At 44.3% G+C, this 20059-nt stretch overlaps 6 protein-coding genes across 6 annotated transcripts; 2 read left to right on the forward strand and 4 right to left on the reverse strand.

Moving 5' to 3' along the window:
* Positions 1-685: 685 nt before the first annotated feature.
* On the forward strand, positions 686-2204 carry V8C40DRAFT_248212 (Aldo/keto reductase). The gene is made up of 3 exons (XM_083216487.1): positions 686-1257; positions 1369-1551; positions 1617-2204. The coding sequence occupies exons 1-3, from the start codon at positions 799-801 to the stop codon at positions 2100-2102; spliced, it is 1128 nt and encodes a 375-aa protein (XP_083072180.1). The 5' UTR covers positions 686-798; the 3' UTR covers positions 2103-2204.
* Positions 2205-4518: 2314 nt separating this feature from the next.
* Positions 4519-6014, reverse strand: V8C40DRAFT_248214 (uncharacterized protein). The gene has a single exon (XM_083216488.1). The coding sequence runs from the start codon at positions 5958-5960 to the stop codon at positions 4635-4637; it is 1326 nt and encodes a 441-aa protein (XP_083072181.1). The 5' UTR covers positions 5961-6014; the 3' UTR covers positions 4519-4634.
* Positions 6015-8854: 2840 nt separating this feature from the next.
* Positions 8855-9779, reverse strand: V8C40DRAFT_248216 (uncharacterized protein; the record flags this gene model as incomplete). Its single annotated transcript, XM_083216489.1, has 1 exon — positions 8855-9779. A coding segment is annotated over exon 1 (481 nt), but the record flags the coding sequence as incomplete, so codon positions are not given.
* Positions 9780-13768: 3989 nt separating this feature from the next.
* Positions 13769-14894, forward strand: V8C40DRAFT_280163 (uncharacterized protein; the record flags this gene model as incomplete). Its single annotated transcript, XM_083221357.1, has 1 exon — positions 13769-14894. Exon 1 carries the CDS (start codon positions 13836-13838, stop codon positions 14892-14894), a length of 1059 nt encoding a protein of 352 aa, XP_083072183.1. The 5' UTR covers positions 13769-13835.
* A 450-nt stretch (positions 14895-15344) lies between these two features.
* Positions 15345-18267, reverse strand: V8C40DRAFT_280165 (uncharacterized protein; the record flags this gene model as incomplete). The annotated part of the gene is made up of 8 exons (XM_083221358.1): positions 17127-18267; positions 16824-17073; positions 16611-16754; positions 16317-16537; positions 16231-16237; positions 15961-16164; positions 15623-15895; positions 15345-15544 (listed from the first exon to the last, which is right to left on the reverse strand). The coding sequence occupies exons 1-8, from the start codon at positions 18240-18242 to the stop codon at positions 15345-15347; spliced, it is 2415 nt and encodes an 804-aa protein (XP_083072184.1). The 5' UTR covers positions 18243-18267.
* Positions 18268-18900: 633 nt separating this feature from the next.
* Positions 18901-19985, reverse strand: V8C40DRAFT_275507 (NmrA/HSCARG family protein; the record flags this gene model as incomplete). Its single annotated transcript, XM_083220719.1, has 2 exons — positions 18901-19871; positions 19925-19985. 2 exons carry the CDS (start codon positions 19983-19985, stop codon positions 18901-18903), a joined length of 1032 nt encoding a protein of 343 aa, XP_083072185.1.
* Positions 19986-20059: the final 74 nt, after the last annotated feature.

Below are 20059 nucleotides of genomic sequence, written 5' to 3' on the forward strand. Positions count from 1 at the left end.
GTTTTCTATCGCCTGTTTGATCAATTTGCCCTTTTCCTCTTTTTGACATTGATTCTCTCACAAAGTTCCCCTCCTTATCTAACAGACAGCATCAGATGCAAATCAAGAATCTTTCATTCCATCTTTTTTGCTTCTCTCCCACGCCGCTAGTCTCCGAAAGGCACTAGATTCCGCACAAACCCCCACGATGTACTGGCAAGTATTGCCGCCCCAACCCACCCGCTAATTCCGCTGCTCGTGTCAGTGCTCCGCGACCTGGCAGGTACAAGTACGTAATTTGTGCCCCTCATCACCTAAAAAATTGCGTGCATGTTCTGGATTTCCTCTTTGGGCCGCGGGGCAAAAAAGGTTCCTATCACAAGGAGAAGGATTGACTTGAACGAAACAACAAGAAGAATGAATATTGATGTGAGAATAAACAAAACAATTCTCATACAAAACTACCAGTATGACATACAGTGACATATTTATTTTGTCTCAACACCCAATCGCCACTTGTAACTGTTGTTGATCGCTTGCCATGACTCGCCCCAACGTGCCCTGATTTATAATGGAGACAAAAAAATTGGCAACAGACGCCGCGGCAAGCCTCCCACGACGGCCCTTCTCACGATGCATAAACTCCGACATTCCCCACAGAATGCAATGGATGGAGTTGGATAGATGGCCTTAGTCGATCGATATGATCCAAGCTTCCCCAGTAGTCTCAAAGTTTCTGTGTCAGTGTCGTAATGTGTTGGCGTTGGGTAGCATAGTGTACGCCATAGTGTATCTCGTACCTCTCCCTCCATAAATAAAATGGCTGCCCTTCGTCTCTTGACTCGGCCTTCTTTCCTCTCCATCTCATCATCTCTCTCCTCCTCAACTCGCATCAATCTCACCCGTTCGACTTACAACTCGTTTTCTCGATCCTTCAGCATCACCGCAAACATGTCTTCCGGACGAACCGTCACCCTCAACACCGGCGCCAAGATCCCCCAGATCGGCTACGGCACCTGGCAGGCCGCCCCCGGCGAGGTTGGCGCTGGTGTCTATGAGGCTCTCAAGATTGGCTACCGCCACCTCGACCTTGCCAAGGTCTACGGCAACCAGAAGGAGGTTGGCGAGGGCATCAAGAAGGCCCTTGCTGAGGTCCCCGGCCTGAAGCGCGAGGACATCTTCATCACCTCCAAGCTGTGGAACAACGCTCACAACCCCGAGGATGTTGCTCCTGCCCTGGACGACACCCTTGCCGAGCTCGGCCTCGAGTACCTCGACGTATGTAAACCAGATCTAGCTCAATCAAGCTCCATTCGATGTCACTGAGACAAAATCGAACGAATGCGAGCGAAACAAGCAGCAATAGTAGTAGCTAACTGGATTTCACAGCTCTACCTCATCCACTGGCCCGTTGCCTTTGCCCCTGGCGCCAACCTTTTCCCCAAGGCCGCTGACGGCTCCGAGTCTCTCCTCAACCGCAACGTCTCCATCGTCCAGACCTGGAAGGCCATGACCGAGCTCCCCAAGTCCAAGGCCCGCGCAGTCGGTGTCTCCAACTTTACCATTGAGCACGTATGTCTTTCACTCACCTCAGAACCCCTACAATCCACAATCAGATAACTAACATCAAAATACAGCTCGAGGCCGTTATCTCTGCCACCGGCGTCGTCCCTGCCGCCAACCAGATCGAGCGCCACCCTCGTCTCCCCGACCCTGCCCTGATCAAGTACTGCGCCGAGAAGGGCATCATCATCACCGCCTACTCCGCCTTTGGCAACAACACCAAGGGCCTCCCTCTGCTCGTCAACTCCGACGAGGTCAAGGCCGTCGCCGAGAACCTGGCCAAGAAGCAGGGCAAGCCCGTCACCCCCGCCCAGGTCATCCTCGCCTGGTCCCAGATTGGCGGCCACACCGTCATCCCCAAGTCCGTCACCAAGGCTCGCATTGCCGAGAACTTCCAGGAGGTTGACCTGGACGACGAGGCTATCGCTGCGCTGAACAAGCTTGGCGAGACCCCTTACCGCTTCAACGTTCCCTTCAACTACAACCCCAAGTGGAACGTTAACCTGTTCAACACCGAGGACGAGAAGGCTGCTGCCCACACCCCCGTCATCAAGCTGTAAATTCGGACGCGACGAGGACATGATATTTAACGAGATGAATACCCATGAGCATTGGCCAAGAGCCTTATAGAAGTAAAAAGAAAAGTAAAACGTACATATACCAATAGAATTGCATCAACTGCATTTGCCAAAGACACCATGACACAGTGACATACAGATTTCTCTAAGCTTGCGATGATGATATTGTCAAATTGACAATGGTGAGATTGAGCATCTATTTGATCCGTCGCGCACATCGACTGCAGAATTTAATCGCTTGGGTGTCATTCGTGACCTAACCCGGGTATCATGTAGTCAAGCTCGCGTCAAAATCCATCGCAAAAGTCGGCTGCAGATCCATCGTAAAGAAAGCGATTCCACTCCATATGTCAAGGAGAAAGCAAGGTCTGCCAGTAAAATTCCTTGCTTCCTGGAGAAGAAATAGAGGCTTCGGACGGCGTCTTTCCACGTTTTCGTCTCCTTCTTGAGGTATACGGGCTCCGCTGAGGTTCCGACGGCGGCTCGGATCGTCTGGAGGAGGGCAATCTGGACGGCCCGTCGTAGGTTGGTCGTCGCGGAAAGGCTTCAGTTTCTGGGTCTCATGTCACTCCGTCAAGGCTTGAAGGGCTGTGCTGGCTGCGAGACCGCCATTTCAAGCACTCGATGACAATTGCATTGTCGTGGAGAAGCGAGCAATGGCTGCGAGCAGAGAGCCTGGGCTCGTTGGTATTTGTTAAAGGGATGCCGGCTTGCTGTGTTGACTACATGTACTATCTGTAGTGGGACAAATGGAGACGGCGGGCGGAGAATTATAGCATGGACTGATTGCCTAGTGCCCCAAGGGGGGTTCTTTTTAGTCCAATGCGGCCTCTCACTTTCTGTAACATTGAAGTTACATATCTACCTACAGAAAAGCAAGACTCTGGTGACAATGGACATCTCAGTGTACTCCCTATAACTATATCCTATCGCAGTAAGTGACATTCTATCTTTCATCTTGTTGTACCCTTAAAAACATTTATGATATCATGATTCTTGTCACTATCTCTTGTTTGCGCTTCTCCCGCTAGGCACCATCCAAAGCCAGAGGTGTATGTGTCACGATGCATCATCAGCCAATGGCACGCGGGTGGATGTAGTGCTGCCTACGGAGTACATGATCTTCACTTGGTAAGAAACAAGACCAAACCAATCAAGAGCTTCTTTATCCATGTAAACGATCCGGAAGTGCAAGGATGCAAGCTTACACTGGTCACATAAGAGACCGAAGGGTATCCGCTTTCAAATTGTTCTCCCTTCTTTAAAACATCCGCCTGCTGTGTTGATCCGTATGAGAATCTGTCTCTTATATCGTTAATTTCCTGGCGCCGCTTTACTTATCAGCCATAAAATTGCTCTGCTATTACAGTCTGCGGTATCAATGACCCTACCCGACCTACCCAAAGAGCTCTGGGACCAGATTGCAACCTACCTAACGGGCCGCGATGTCAAAAGACTGCGTCTTGCTTGCAAGTCACTTTCGGTTATCCCTCTGCCTCTCGACAGAGTGTTCATAAGCGCCAATCGCATAGATATCAATGTGTTTCGATACGTTGCAAATCATGATGTTTTTAGACATTGTGTGCGTGAGATTATCTGGGACGAGGCGCGGTTTGATCGAGATTTCAGGGTTGATGCGTCTAGTGGTCTCGAATGGATTGACATGGGGTATACTGAAGATGACCCCCCGGATGACTTCTTGACTGAATGCCGTGATAATGAGCAATCTTCTTCCAATTGATACTACCCAAGTCATCTGCTTAAAAACTTCCCATTCTATTTGCAATTTTTAACGACATGTTTCCTCCTCGGAAAGTTAAATATGAGAAAGCTCGTAGATCTAATATTTCGAACGCGCAAGAGGACGACAAGATATCACCACGTCCAAAAGAACGGAACGGTAAATGCGCAATTGACTTCTATCGAGAGAGAAAACTTGTTTATGTGCTCTTTTGCTCTCTTGGGTTAGTTATGCTTATTGGTACCTTTGCTCTTAGATACCGTTGGGCAAATTAAATCGCCACCAGAAGCACACGTACAAGCCGTGATCATGAACATCAACATGGACATCGAAGCGAACATGGGCATCATCACGACGCCAAAGACGGCCTCAGCGACCGCAATGAAGCGAACAGCAGCGAAAAGATCACCGGCCTGATCAAACGCATTTGTGGCAATACAGAAGCTGAAGCAATAGCTCTCGGGTGCAAATTTGATCTCATGACATGGGTGTGGCTATCCTCTTCACGCCTGCGATATGCTGGTGATGAGTTTGAAACAACCGATTCGGAACCATTGAGACACTACATAGATGTACTGTACAAGGTCTCGTTGAGGCTAAAGGGGATAATTTGACAATAACTAGATGCTTAGGTATCTATCCATGATTATGGAATATGGATTCTCTTTTCTCTTCAATCTTCTCAAGTTCAGTACATTTAAAAGTGCTCTATAGCACTTTATACCACCATATTTTTAGCATCCATTGGGATACATCATATAACCAAACTGATTTCAAGGGTTGCGTCCTAAGAGTGTGTTCATACATTCTTGTCCCTCCATGAACCGATTATGGTAGCTTGGCACAAATATGACTTTCATCGTTTCATCGCCTTCTCGAGTGATGCCAAAGAGGATCGCAGCTTCTTTCTTTTCACCAATCACTGTGGGCTCAATTTCTTGTTTTCTAAAATTTTCAGCAATCATAGCTTCCGTAGAAGTGCCGCTGTCGCCATGGCTGTAACGCATGACGATCATGGCGAGGCCACAGTAGAATTGATAACATAGCCAGACTTTCTGGATCCCTATTGGCATCCACATCACCGAGAAGAACAAGCCAAGAGGAAAAAGGGAACCAAAAAGAACCACCATTGCGAGCTGTATTGTTTCGAGGAACCGATTTCGTTCTGGGTGTCCATAATGGACGAAAAACTGTTCAGTGACAGACTTTGGGCCTGTGAGAAGCATAAAGTTTCCTTCGTACTGGGGACAGTGAATCTCAAAATCACACGTAGGGTCATCCGGTGGTGGAAGCTTCAGAGATACGAGAGGCTTCCGGTCTATTGCAAACAGGGCGCTGACAAGGCGAAGCAGCAGAGGAGCGAGCCACCATAGTGCCCAGAACGACTTGTAATAAACAGCTGTACCAGTGGCTACAAGCACAGCCGACAGTTCTGTTGTAAATACCGCTAGAAAGACCCGTAGTGTCGGCCTGCCGATGTCTGCTTTAACAAAGGGCATCGTGGAGTTGATATCATATTTTGTCGCTTTGGCGAAGGTCAAATGACTGACAGCCACCTTGGCTCGAATCTTTCCAGCATTCGGTTCTTCCGCCTCAGAGCTGAGCATGGGAATTGGAACATAGCTCAGCGCGCGGACCCAGAGGCAGTTACGCACCGGCTCCGTTTTGATCTTTTGGCCGTTGCTCGCCCAAGAGGTGTAGGTCCAGTTTGGGTCGGGGAAAAAAGCAGTTCCCAGCATGTGGCCAACGCGTGCCCCCTTGAACAAGCCATGGGTGAACATGACATCAAGGGCTTTGAGCGCTGCGCTGTGCAGTGGCCCACCCATGGGCATCAATAAAGCTAACATGGGCATCGATTTTAGTGTAGCATTTGCGTAGGCTCGTTGGGGCCACAACAGGCGCTCGAATATTTGTAGAGTAGCTGCTTCAGCACCGACATAGCCGAGAACAGCACCTACAGCACCAAAGACGCCTGTGTCAGAATTGGCCATTCTGATGAGATGCGGTGAGCTAGAAGGGAAGAAAAAGGGTGAGTTTGTGGACATGAGAGGGGTTTGGTGATGGAGAGAATTCCAAGAATTGACGGGTGTGCGCTCCATGTCTGTGTTATTGTGTAACAAATGTCGTGTCCAATTACTATTTGATGATATTTGCGAGATGATAACCAATGGAAAAGTTTTGTCGGGTTGGGAGGGACTCATATATAATGTATTTTATAGGACAGCCTTGGAGTCTGCCTTTTTAGGCGGAATATGAAAACAGGTATATGCATATGCATAAGTGGTCTTACCTCCCAGGTTCGCCTCACAGTTGCCTAGCGGTTGGATGTGTTAATCCTGCCTGATAAGGAGGGCGGAGTAAACCTGCTTAGAGCACGGAGGCGTGAGATGAAGTTGTGTGTAGACACATGTACATTCCATCGTTGGGCAATTAATAGCCAACAAGAGGAAAGGAATCAGCTACGAGGCGCAGGAGGCATCAGACACTAAAAACCCCAGCATATGCGGCTGACGACATATGTAGTCTATGTTCTACAAAATCCTTGTCGAACAAACCGTTCAGCTAATGTGGACGTTTGAGTGACATTCCGGCCCTCTTGGCTCTGGAATTGTACCTATGGAATGCCAGTTTCACCGACCGTTATCCCATTTGAATTGTAAAATACCCCTCTTTGGGCCGTAACTGCCTATTTACCGCGATTGTACTCATTTGTACCTCCGTAAATGTAAAATATTAAGCTTGCTCACTTTCCCAAGTTTGAAAACGAATAGGTAACGCTAACAGCTTAATGCGTACACCCATTCCATTACCCTCTTCTTCCTGTTTATTTTCCTCCTACTCTTTCACTTCTTATACAATTGCAGTGGCCAGACTACATTCAGTCTACAAAACAGTATGCCAGGAAGAAGAATGATATCTGCTAGCTGGGGTAGCGACGGCTCCTTTGACACCAACGTGTTGGACAGAACCGAACCAAAGGGGGAATATGGGGAAATTGGAATAGAAACTCGCAATAACGGCGACTAGGGCTCAAGATATGGGGTGAAAGAAACTTGCGATGTGAGAGGTTATTGTGCTGTGTATTAAGATGCCATTTTTATGAAAGCTTAGTTTGATAAGAAGCAGGAGAGGTGCCACTTCAGGCTCGTTGAAATTGCATCGCTATTAACTATCTTTATCTATAAAAGAGCTGATTTACTTTCATTCATGTGAAATTAGAAGGAGTTATGTTGGCATTATCTGATTGCGATTCAACAATAAACGAATATTTAGAACCTATCTGGTGCTTTTCACCCCTTCTATACGCAACAATTTTCGAACAACTTCCGAACTAGAAGCTTTCTAGCTTCTTGCTACTTGGCACATGTGTATAAATGGTAAGTAGAGCCCTGAGATAAAAGCGAGGGATCGTGCATGGGTGGTAAATGCAACCACATACTTTGGTCACATTCTGAGGGTTCAGACGTTGATTGGGTATATGATAGCCACTGGACGCCGCTGGGATTTCTTGCCTTGAGAGTCGAATTATCTAGGATTGATTATGCCCAGAGGCTTTCAACAGTGAGAAAGTCGAATATGGCCTGGCTGAAGGGTTTCGCTACATAAGCTGCTCAGCAGGCTGCTCTCTCTCTCTCTCTCTCTCTTATATTCTGTCATATAATGCAGGGACGAAGAGCATAATAATACGCATGACATTACACATGTCCCCTGTTGGAAGGCCAGCGACATTGATGTACCGGGTGACTAGTATTCAAATCTTGCGCCTCCTGGACTCTCATAATTCATCCCAAATTTCTCATGCATGACAAGTCACATGGAACGGCCAGATATCCAGTAAAAAGGAGACATGTGTAAGAATGTTACCATGCAGGAGGCTGGGCAACCCTCCATCGTTTCATTCGTCTCTCACGCATAATGCCTAGCTTCCGCCAAGTAAAACGATAAAAGTAAGAGGCTCTATATTTCGCTCCTTCTGATGAGACTTGCAACGCATTATTGGTTCATTGATACATCTTGTCTCTAGACTCTGACGACTATATTTGTTATTAGTCTGTACAAGCTGGGCTTAGCGAGTTGGGTTGAAAGCGTGGCTCTGCATGCATGAAGTGTATGCCTTACGATAACAACATATGTACTCATAAAGCTAAGTCGTGCTATGATCTGTTGGGCATGTGCATCATTATTCCTACTTTCTGCTTAGCTCAGGATGTCGACATATGCATCCACCAGTACTAGTGTATTCATTGGCTAAACGGGCTCACATCGCATATTTGCAGCCTACAATGGTTCCATTCATGTTATAAAGCAATCGATGCATGCTATCTCATACATGCTTTGCGTAATACTTATGGTATACGGCTCGACGCGTTTCCAAAATACAGTGTTGCAATTATTGCAATAAGAGATCACGCGCAACTCTGCTGTATGCATCTACATGCATATATACAGGGGACATTTGAAGCCCGCCAAAGGGGAAACAGGCGGCTTACTATATATATATATATATAACATAAGTTGCTGTAGCACTAGGCTGATATGATAAAATTTCAGAATAAATATAAATGCATCACAGTCGTCATACTTAGGTATATCTATTGGCTACGTGAATGCGTTAACAAAAGGCATCTATAAGTAGGCTATCTAAAAACTTTTGGGTGCTTGACAGTCCATGAGATTGTAGAGACAATACATTTGGATTTTTTTCGTCCCCTGCTGTGACGCGAACATCATATCGTGATTCATCTTTCGCGTCTGGCCCTGCACTCAGTGTTATCATTGGCTCTTGCAATGCTAGGTTGCGCATCTCTTGGATAAATTCTGGGTGATAACCGGTAGAAAGGCTTCTCCAAGTTTTGTTTTCAGTATTCAACAGAGTGTTTTCAAACCAAGATGTTGCACCAATTGCTGACATGATAGCCTCGGCTCTTCTTTCTTTGCAATAGCGGTTGGCTCCAATTTTGAGTATGTCGATTCGTGTAAAATCCAGTAATTGGCCCAGGTGTGTGCATCGATGCCAGTTTGATATATCTTGCACGGCAAGAGGAGTTTTTTCGTCAAGTTTCCCTATAGACATAAACTGGTTGTAGACGCAAACGAGCCCATTTAATGGAATGGGTTGCCTTGTCGTCTTAAGTGACATAATGTCCAGGCTTGAAGTTGCCAGGTACATATCAGGTCTTAAGCAAAGCTCCTGTAACGTCCAAAGGGAATTAAACCAAGAGCTTCCTACTGTAAATCCTTCATCTCCATCTGGCTCGTCAGCAACCGCAAGTTCGTCTTTAGTCGCACCTTTCCACCGCTTCACAAGGCCGGTCCGTTGATTATTGATTCTCTTCAAGAGTCGTTTTCCCACTCGATCTCGGATGCGGGCATCTTCTATGTCACCTTTAACCTCGAAGATGGAAACGCAAAGCCAACGGAAGACTTCTGCCAAACAGGAGAGGTCGTCGACATCATGTAACCACGCGATTGATGATGTGGCATTTTCAAAAATCTCACGCTGCCTTCCAATTTCCCGCAACCTAAGCTTTTTATCATCTTCACTCATGTATTCTTCATCTCCTTGCGGAATACAGAGAATATCAATCCATAAGAAAGATGACGAGATTTTGCCTTGCAGTATTTTTAAAGTACCAGGAAGTGTACTGGGTTCAAAAGCACTGTTAGGATGGATCGGGTATGGAAATCCGCCTGGGATTTCGCGTCCAGGGCCAGGTAATACACTACGGCCCCATGTATGGCTAATTGTTGTGTAACTTGGTCGAGGATAGCCTAGCCTGCGTGTATAAACAATGTGAGAGTTTTCCAAATCCCATAAATATTCAGGCCAACCGCCAAGGCGGTCGAAATTTGACATTTTTTCTCTTTCCTTTTGTCTTTCCTCTTCATTTTCCTGGCTGATACTACCTCGATGTTGTCTCTTTTCTTTCTCATTTTCTTTCACTACTTCTTTCTCTTCTTCTTCTTTCTCTTCTTCTTCTTTCTCTTCTTCTTCTTTCTCTTCTTCTTCTTTCTCTTCTTCTTCTTTCTCTTCTTCTTCTTTCACTTCTTCTTCTTTCTCTTCTTCTTCTTTCTCTTCTTCTTCTTTCTCTTCTTCTTCTTTCACTTCTTCTTCTTTCACTTCTTCTTTCACTTCTTCCTTCTCTTCTTCTTTCTTTTCTTCTTCTTTCACCTCCTCATAATGCTCATAAATCTCATCATCTTCATCTTCACTATCTTCATATCTGCTCATGTACGGACTAGGGAGCCAAGTACATGCCGGTATGAGGGGTCCACGATCAAATCCACGAAGGAATTTTGGCATGGAAGTTTTGACAGAGAAGGCGTGATGTTCTGGTTCGAGTAGCTTAACAGATGGGATGCGCAGGCTCGGCATATCTTTTCGCAAGCACTCAATGCCTGCCATTCGACAGTATGATTGAATGGCGGCATTGCGGCGACATATTTTTAAATTAATATCGAATTTCACATCTTCCGATTTGTAATTGGCAAGATTGAAAGTAAGAATTTTCAGGATAAGGTCGAAATTATCATTGTCCTCATCTTCGGGTCTGAGATAGGCAAACTCGGCAATGAAAAGTTGAAGCATTGCTTGATTGTAGGTATTTATACTTTCAGGATTTAAAAGGTCAGAATCCCCCAGACGTCCATCCGAATTGAGCATGCTCAGGTGTGCGCAAATGTAAAACCATAGCGTCGAGGGGGCTTGTAAAAACTTTTTCTCTTGCCATTCTTTTACAAGAGTGGGCGACAACCCAATAAAGAGTTTTAAATATTTAAAAGTCTCCATAGGGTGCTGCAATGCTGATGTCCACCAGTCGAAGAGTAGACAGTATGAGTTCTGCTGCTCCCTACTAAGGTAATCATACCCAAAGAGATAGATAACCCTTTGAAGGCGGTACCAATTGCTCAATGCGCGAATAACAGGGAGACCCCCAGTCTCTCTTCGCTCATCTGCCTTGAATTGGTACATATTTTCAACTATTTTCCCCAGTGCACCCGTTGGCAGTTTGTCATGTAAGTGCCGAGGCATGAATTTAAGCGAACCCCAATTGTCAGGAAGTAGCGGGGTATCCATTTGGAAATACAGAAGAGAAAAAATTTCTTCAGGGGTGGATAAAACAGAAGAAAATAAGAATAGATGGCTATTAATTAAGTAGCCTGATAGCCAGAAGGGTGATTCTGGTATAGAAAAAAGTATAAGTATAGAGATGTATGGTAAGAAGCTGGTTTTTGCGTTCTTGCTTTTTTTTATCTAAAGAAAAGAGGGGAGAAATGGTACTGATAAAGACTATTTATTTATATGGATATCTGTTGAGGTTAATAGGAGCTATACAAGTCAGAACATAACATTTTAGTAAAATTGCCCCTTCCCAGTATGTTGCTCAAGGTCGCATTCAACGCTGGATATGTCTCAAGTGCGCAACAATAAGCCATGTAACGTTTTTCTTCCTAGAAATTTCTCTGGAAAGTTGCCTGGAGCCCAGTGTTAAATTAAATGCACAGCCATGCTACGTGGCATATTATAATCACACAACAATAAAAGATATGCTGCTTGGCTTAATATATATGTATGGCTACTATTATCTCAGAGTTAATTTATTATCAAAGGCCTAATGCAGAGTTAGATGCACAGCAGCGCTACGTGGCTTAATATAACCACGTAGCCATAAAAGATATGCTACGTGGCTTAATATAACCACGTAGCCATAAAAGATATGCTACGTGGCTTAATATAACCACGTAACCATAAAAGATATACTACGTGGCTTAATATATATTCGGCTACTATTAGCTTAGTAATTAATTTATTATCAAGAGCCTAATATTTAAATTAAATGCACGCTACTATTGGCTCGGTGGTTGATTCGTGCAATATTGAATTTTTTATTACAACTGATATTGTTTATATATTCTCGGTGTATCGGATTAAGAGTAAGACAAGTTGCAGCGATGCTGCAATTGATTGAATTGGGCTATTATATAGATATACATATACAATTAGCTAAATTATATATATATAAATGTCCCAAAGGAGTGCATTTAACTTTTTGCTGTTAGTTGTCTATATAATGTGACAATTATTTCTCTTCTATTCCACTCTTGTTCTTACTCACTCTCTTCTACATAAGTCTCTCCCTCTCCTTAGCATTACCTTAAATTCTCAAGTCAGACGCCAAAGCATCTATAACATAATGGCTTCCGGTAACACTTCAGTTACGATGGCGGCCATCTCAGCTTCCGAACCAATACCGGAAATATCACGTCCCTTTTCGATAGTTGGCGACACTTTATATTCTTCTCGGCTAGGTGACCAGCCAGCCAAACGTTGTTTAGGAACCGTAGCAGAAGATTGCTTCGGGCCAGTGGAAACTAAAGGAACCGTTCCGGCCACCGCACGAGTTCTAGAATCCAGACTTATGATGATACAAATTGTCCTCAGCGGTGATGTGGACGCGGCTATTATACAAGCTTTAACGAATTGGTATCGTCTTCAGCATGTGATTGCCTTGGGCAACGCAGATAAGGTTTTGAGCTGGAATCAGCGATACTCATATCAACTACTTTACGACTGGTTAATGGCAAGCTTTCAGCATCCCTCAATATCGCTATCGGAGCTGGATTCACTCATCAAACTATCTGAAACTCTTGAGAAAGAAAAGGACTGCACTACAGGCATTGAACCAAGCCGTAGAGACTTATGGGCTTGCATTAAGCGACACAGGAAAACACTTACATTAAGCGACACTTCAGCTGCTGAAGACAACAAATTCAAGTGTTCTTCCTATAATAATGCACTGTGCCGTCTCTTTATTCTCGAATTTCTTACTCCCAGGGCTTTTCCAATCGAAGACATTTGCCATATACAAATGTTAGACATTGCTAGGCGGAATGCTGCCTGTGAAGCGTACTCCTTTCAAGTGGCATCATACTGTTTTGGACCTCCACTTTCAGAGCTGTCACTCCACAAACTATCGGAAGGGAAAGACCTATCAGAAGAGAATAATGAATTTCCTTGGATCTGCTCAGTCGAAGCATCAGATCTTTCATATCCTCGAACTCTGAGCCGGGGGCCCTTAATTCGGGCTTGTCCATGGCTCTACCCTAGTACATCAACGAGTTCTCAACAGCCATATAGGGACGATACTGGGACAGATAAATTGGATGGGTGGCCAGTGTATTTATGGGATATTGAAAGTCGTCGCATCGTCTGTACACTGAAGCTTGAGGATAAGCACCCTGCCTATATCGCCATCAGTCACACCTGGGGACGATGGCAGAGAACAAATGACCAGATTTTAATCGAGGGGGGACTTGGACTCTCAATTCCACAAAATGATAAGTTTGACGTCAAAGAAATTCCCGATATGCTGGTCCGACTCAAATCCGCAAAAAAAGATATATCTATTGAATACGTCTGGTTAGACCTTTTATGTATCCCGCAAGTGCCCCCAGAAAAAGATTGGGATCAACTGCACGCAGCAGACTTAGCAAAATGGCATCAGATACAGGAAAGGGAAATTGCAAGACAAGGGCCCATTTTCCGCAATGCTAAAGCGGCTATAGCCTGGCTCCATGATGTCGACGATCTCTCTTGTCTCGGGGCCTTATGTGAACTCTTCTCTTTGACGAAAGTCTTATCCAATGCCGATGATTCAGTCTACCAGGATTACTCAAGCTCTATAGAGACGATATTAAGTACAATGGTCGGTAAGAAAACGGGATTATTAGGGGATAAATCAACAGGAGAAAATAATCAAAATAATTCTAAAGACGGCGTCATATACGCACAATCAAGTGGCAACTCGGAATTACATATGCCTACTGGCTGGTTTACTTCTCTTTGGACTCTTCAAGAGGTCTGTTTAAGGCCCGATATGTGGCTTGCGACATCCAATTGGAACATTCTTACCGTTAATGAAAATGAGCCAATTCCACTGAATGGAATCTTAGGCATTCTCACTACTCCAGCGATGGCGAAACAAATCAAGAATGACGAACGATTCAAGCCTGCAATGATGGAGTTCGCTCTCTGGAGCTCTATTACTGGTTTAGACGACCTTCTCGAACTTTCTATAACCGATATCCTTCGTCTTGGAGATCGCAGATATTGCCAGGAGAGGAGGGCCGAAGCCATCATGTCCGCCATTGGCGTAAAAAAGTGGTATGAGAAGGAGCGGAGGCGTAAAACTACCCAGAAGCGGGATCTTGAAACCAATTTAATTTTGGGAAAATATCCCAAATCTTTCATATCTGAAGTGCGCGAGCGGATACCAGGGACTTTTTTCGCGTTATTCGCTAAGGTACCTCATGCCGATGCGCATGACCGTTTGCAGATCACAGCTCACGAATCGGGCTTGAACGGGTACCCAATAATGAAGCTCTATGAAGCTCATCCTACGCTTCCTAGGCCTACACTAAATGGCTCACTGCTGCCATTTAGCGAGATAGGTCATCGATACTATCGCATCCCTTGGAGTATGAATAGAAGTCTAGAGATGAAGACGCATATTTCTGTCCGCTCATGGAAAATCAGTACCTCCGGCAAGGTCACAATAAAGCAGGCCTGCGTCCTATCGTCCAGCGCGCTAAACGGTATCATAAAATCGCCAGAGGTGCTGCCTTGCTTTTTCTGGGGATTTACTTATCGCACTATAGGCTGCCCGGAAGGGCATATGCGAAGGGTTGATATGCACGAATGGACGGCGGCAAGGAAGTCTGAGGTTCATATGGTAGTTGTCATGCATGGTCCATGTCAACAGCCGACAATGACTCAAAACCCCACCTCCAGCTGGGGAGCCGTCTTTAAGGTGGACGAAAATGCCGACAAAAGAATGTTGAGCCAAAAGGGACATGCTATCCAGGGGATTGTTGTTCGGTGCATGAAGAAGGATACAAAAAGAACAGCAGGAGAGGAGGAGAGCGTAGGTGGAACGTCTCAAAGGTTAGTCAAGATCGGGAATTTTTATGCTTCTTGCCCTGATGAGATAGTACTGCCAGAGGTACAAAATGTCTCTTGGAAGATTCTTTAAAATGTTATATGTTTTTCATCTTTTTCCTAATAACCAATTTTCACTCCACAATAAATCACTTGCTTATAGAACCCCTCTTCTCTGGATCTTTCACGACGCTTATAATTGGTTACATACTTGCTCTTGGTAATTTGATATAGCAATTGGTTTTGATTGTCGATTGTTTTAGGTAACAAAGTGAAGCTTCTGAATAGCTTCGTTGTAGTTTGGTTTGTATTTGGAAGGTCGATGATTTTTTCAACAGACTGTCGAGGCCAATCGTCGCAGATACAGCACGTCAAAAAGCAGACAAATGGAAATAGGAAAAGCTGGCAAAAGCATAAATTGGTGAAGTAACTGCACATAAAATTCCAACGTTAACATTTCACAAGACTTCTGATATTCATTTTTTCTCAGTTTATTTTGATAGCTACATGTGTTCACGTTATGTAGTACAATGCTGTTCTTATATCAATCGGTCCCATAATCCTGAGTGAAAGCGCCTCTATCTTCATCAATTCCACGTACGTTTGTTAAATACGATTTGAATTCATGTATCATGTGAGACACTTGCTCAATGTCACGCTGTTCCAGCGTTGGTCCATCTTCTTCAGTCTTGTCAGGTTTCTGCAAGAACCTGTAATGCGCAAGAGCTACGGCTGTTTGAAAAGCTGTGTAGAATGTATGTTAATGTTTCACATCTTAGGACAAGTAACAAAAGATGAAAAGAAATTTGTAGAAGGATGTACCATTGCGTATTTCCCGACCGTTCCATCCAATATTAGTGATTCTTGTATCGTGTAGAATAAAGTTCTTCGCTTCCTCGCTTATCAAGAAGTCTGGGCGATCATTGGTGAGTTTATCAAAAAACTGCTTCCATATTTTCTTTTGATAATCAGAGCTCAATTTGTCATAATAGATGATAACGTGGATACGAGATATGAAAGCGTCATCGAATTGGCTGACACGGTTAGTAGTGAGGAACATAATGCCGCGGTAGTACTCAATGACTCGAAGGAAAACTAGACTCTCTGTTTAGTAAAGAATATAATGTAATGCGAATACCCAGTTAGCTTTTTCTACTCACCAGACACAAGACTGTTTCGTTTGATATCCGCAACATGTCGTTGTTCGAGAAATACATCAGCTTCATCAATGAGCAAAACGGCGCTCCACTTTTCTGCTAGCTTAAACCATTTCATAAGCTGAGTCTCCATCTTGTTTTCATCGATGCCGATATCTCCACAAGCAAGTGACATCAGAGGACGTCTTGTGTGCTCTGCAATGCACTCTAATACCATTAAAACATTAATATTCTATCTTATAGAGGAACGATAGGGGGTGTATATCAACTTACCGGCAGTCTGATATTCATCATTTAGTTTCTAGAACAGTAGCCACCAGACTCTAATCGGACTCAAAAATTGATAAATAACCACTTACAAATGTTTTACCAACACCAGGGCTGCCGTGAAGCAAGAATATTTGGCCTTCTCCTTTGTTTTCAATAAAATCCGCTGCCCAGCGGCCTTTCTCAGGCGTTTCATTTGTAAATCGTTGGATTAAAGCTTTGATCATGTTCTTCCGTTCAAGTGGCATTACTAATGTATCAATTGCCTTCTCGTTGATATTAGGTAACTTGCAATGAGCGACGTCAAGATTCACTACAGGCACCAATGTTAATAACAAATCCCCAGTTGCAACAAGCACTGTTCAATAGTGAGAAATAAGACATACTCCAGTTTCTTGACTTCAAATCAAAGCCAAATAATCTTCTATCACAGAGAAGATATCGATGTCGTGACATCTTATCAGATCCTTGAAGTTCAAGGCTTGATTCTTTCACTGGATCAATGATGTCGTAACATGCCCATAGGAAGTCTTCAGTAGGGTGTGGTCGTAGCCCATGACACTTTTCACACCCACAGTGAGGTAGATTCTTACACATACCATTAGTATCATAGATATCTGGCATATATTCGTCATCGTAGTCTGATGAAACATCATCATCGTAGTCTGATGAAACATCATCATCGTAGTCTGATGAAACATCATCATCGTAGTCTGATGAAATATCATCATTGTAATCTGACGAACTATCGTCACTTACATCTGTACCATCCGCATTATAGATATCTGGCTTATCTTTTTTGTGTAAGTCGTAGTATGATGTACTATCAACATATACACGACCATGAAACTGGCAGTACATGTGTTAGACACTGAATATTTTATCAACATGTGGGTACACACCTCTTTTCCGCCGGCATCTAATAGCTCTCCGGCGTAATCCATCTGTCTCCCGTGAAGAAGTTTGAACCACTTCTCACCTTCGTCTTCGAGAGTTTTTCGAGTTATACCGTCATCTTGCCGGTCAATAAAGTCGCACGGTATGATCTTAAGAGAGCTAATTTTTCGTTCGCCTTCAAAGTTTGCGATTTCAATAGTCTTAGAACATCGCCCAACAAACCGACCATCGAACTGCAAATTCCACAATTTCACTTCATAGGAACTTTTCAGTTCATTGTTTAAAGGGTTTCGATTCACCCGGGCGCGAACAGATCGTATAACGTAAGCCTGAATCTTGCCATTTGTCTCACAGTAAACTGTAGTGCCAGGCTTATATAGAAGCCAGAGCGTTTCACAGGTACAGGTAAGCTGAGAATGTCGAATCTGTTCTTCTTCGACTTTTTTTTGATGGCCAGAATGGTAGTATATATCGAGCAGAAGTCTGAGATGCTGTATTCCGATTGTTTGAGAATCTTTTTGGTTCAACTTCAGATATCGCCGGAAATCTTCCAGGTAATGTCCGATAAACATGTATGGTTCCATTATTTCAACTATAGGGGCCTCGAAGTCAATTGAATAGTATTTGACTATGCGTCGCATTACCGTCATGAGTTCAACCGAATTGATGATAAGCTTTGTCCGATTCTGAAGAACTTTGATGTCTGGATTCTCTAAAATTCCTTGCTTCAAGATATTTCGCACTTCCCACTCGGAATAATATCTCTCTGGTCGCAAGGACGTCTCCAGGACGGCTACAATCTCGAAGACAGGAATTTGCTTCTGCTTAACACCCTTTCGGGCCTCAGCAAGATCGAATGGTCCCTTCCATGGTTGTCTCGTGATAATTGTACCGCCCTTGTCTAGATATTCAACGGAATATACGACGTTAGAATTTTTGTCCTCCTTTGTTATAGACGGCTTGTAATAGCCATCCTCGCTATCTGACTCCGATTCACTAGCTTCCTCTTCTGTTGTAGGCTGGTCGAGATCTTTTTTCAGGCTATATGGTTCCGAATCCTTGGGTTGTTCAAGCCCCAAAGATTCAATACCAGCCTCAAGAGCATTGGTTGTGTTGGACATGTTTTGGTTGGCTGTATCTTTAAACTTGGAAAAACGATTAGTTCGATGTAAAATTGGAGGATTATGGTCTCGCTTTTATGCTTAAATAAATGTTTCCAAACACGTAAAGAATCAGTACCGATAAAAACTTAGGACTTTAGGATATTGTTAATACCCAGCAGTGTTGATGCCCAGCCTCGTCTACCCCTCAACATTTAAACGAATGAACTCACTCCACATCATGTAAATGGGGTTTAATTAATATCTCGCCGCATCTAAGCATACACGTGTACACTTTTACTTGATTTTACTGGGCATACGCCTGCTGCATATGCAAAGTAACGAAGACACTTTAAATGGCGGCAGACGCCTCCTAAATCGGCGGTTACGCCTTTTTCTTATCAATGGTGATGCTGCAGCGAAGACAAAGACACCTACAAATAAATGTGGTCAGTGTTCAGGCAATATCCAGGCACCTCAGGCAGGTTCATCCTCGCACGCTGAAGCTACGCCACAGGCTCCATCACCCATCTTGTTTCAGGGAAAGTGGGATGAGCTCCTCCAACGGTATGATGCATACCTTAATCGCTGAACCCTGGATATCAATATGTTGGCTAAGTTAGATATGCTGTATATTTTATCCAGAGGTAAGCGATGAAATTTAAAGCCATAATATACTCTATGGCATATTGCTAACTTTTCTCACCACAGTTCTATCTCTGTAATCTTTTAAGACCGACTTTGCTTCCCCAGTGTATCCCGTCTTTTCCATCCATTCTCGGACGGATTTCACTCTCGTCGGCAGGATCTCATCAAGCAGATTATAGTCTCTCTTACTTAGCTCATCCTTCCAGCAGTTCCAGAACCCGCCATAGCTTTGCCTGTAGGTAAGCAATGTAGGATCATTGGGATCAGCTGAATGGCCAACCTTTCTCTCTGGATCTGGCACAGTTCCCCGGCTGAAGTATTCATCTAGGGTAAAGTCTTTGTATATTGCCTTTTTGCCTGTCAGCTCAGTGAAGGTGGCTGCAAGATCACTCCAGTTGACGTCTTCTGTACCAATGTGCAGATTGAGGCCATTGCTGCGAGCAGGCGTGTCAAAGGCCCATCGCACATATTTTCCGTAATCCTCAAGGTGCATCAGAGGAAATTTCGCTGACCCAAGAGGAGCGGCGAAAACAAGCGTATTCGGGTCGTTGGGGTCAAGAGTTGGTCGAAGAAGCTCCGTCAAAGACTCCATGTATGTACAAGCCGTCAACACCGACCAGGCCATTGGGGTTGTTGGTTGAGCGGAGATGTAATCAGCCACTTTTCCCTTTGCATCGAGAAAAGATCGGTATTTGGATTGGAAATTGCCAAGCTTGGATGAATACTCGACGCTTGAGTATACCAAGTGCTCCAAGCCGAATTCTCGAGATAGTTCATAGAGACGGATGCCCCAGTACACCTCAGCCTTTTCTCCGATGGCAAGTCCATTTGTGTTGACAAAGATTCCGTTGACGCCATTGAGAGCCTGACGAAGAGTCGGTTCATCATAGGCGTTTCCTTCATGAATTGTTACTCCTGGGATAGCTACCAAATCCTGGGCATCTTTTGATGAAGCATTTCGTGTGACTATGCGCAAGTTATACTTTGAATCGGAGGTCAAGGCTTCGCTTTCTGTTAGTAGCAGTACAGAACTTTGTTAAGAGTAGGTGACAGACCTTTGACAACTGGTACGCCTTGTGCGCCTGTTCCGCCGATGATCAATAGGGTTTTCTTCATCTTAAGATTGTATGGCGAAGAAGTCGATTTATGTAAGTGCCTGTTTCATGTTGGTTGGCATCAAAGGAGTAGAG

This window comes from Trichoderma camerunense (genome assembly GCF_050948025.1).
Source record: "Trichoderma camerunense strain CBS 138272 chromosome Unknown V8C40scaffold_11, whole genome shotgun sequence".
Taxonomy (NCBI): Eukaryota; Fungi; Ascomycota; class Sordariomycetes; order Hypocreales; family Hypocreaceae; genus Trichoderma; species Trichoderma camerunense.

Excerpts from the sequence above, each read along its gene's own strand:
- V8C40DRAFT_248212 (XM_083216487.1), top strand. The coding sequence starts at position 799 with ATGGCTGCCCTTCGTCTCTTGACTCGGCCTTCTTTCCTCTCCATCTCA. Across the intron at positions 1,258-1,368 it reads TCGGCCTCGAGTACCTCGAC|CTCTACCTCATCCACTGGCC; the intron begins GTATGTAAACCA and ends TGGATTTCACAG. Across the intron at positions 1,552-1,616 it reads CCAACTTTACCATTGAGCAC|CTCGAGGCCGTTATCTCTGC; the intron begins GTATGTCTTTCA and ends ATCAAAATACAG.
- V8C40DRAFT_248214 (XM_083216488.1), bottom strand. The coding sequence starts at position 5,960 with ATGGAGCGCACACCCGTCAATTCTTGGAATTCTCTCCATCACCAAACC.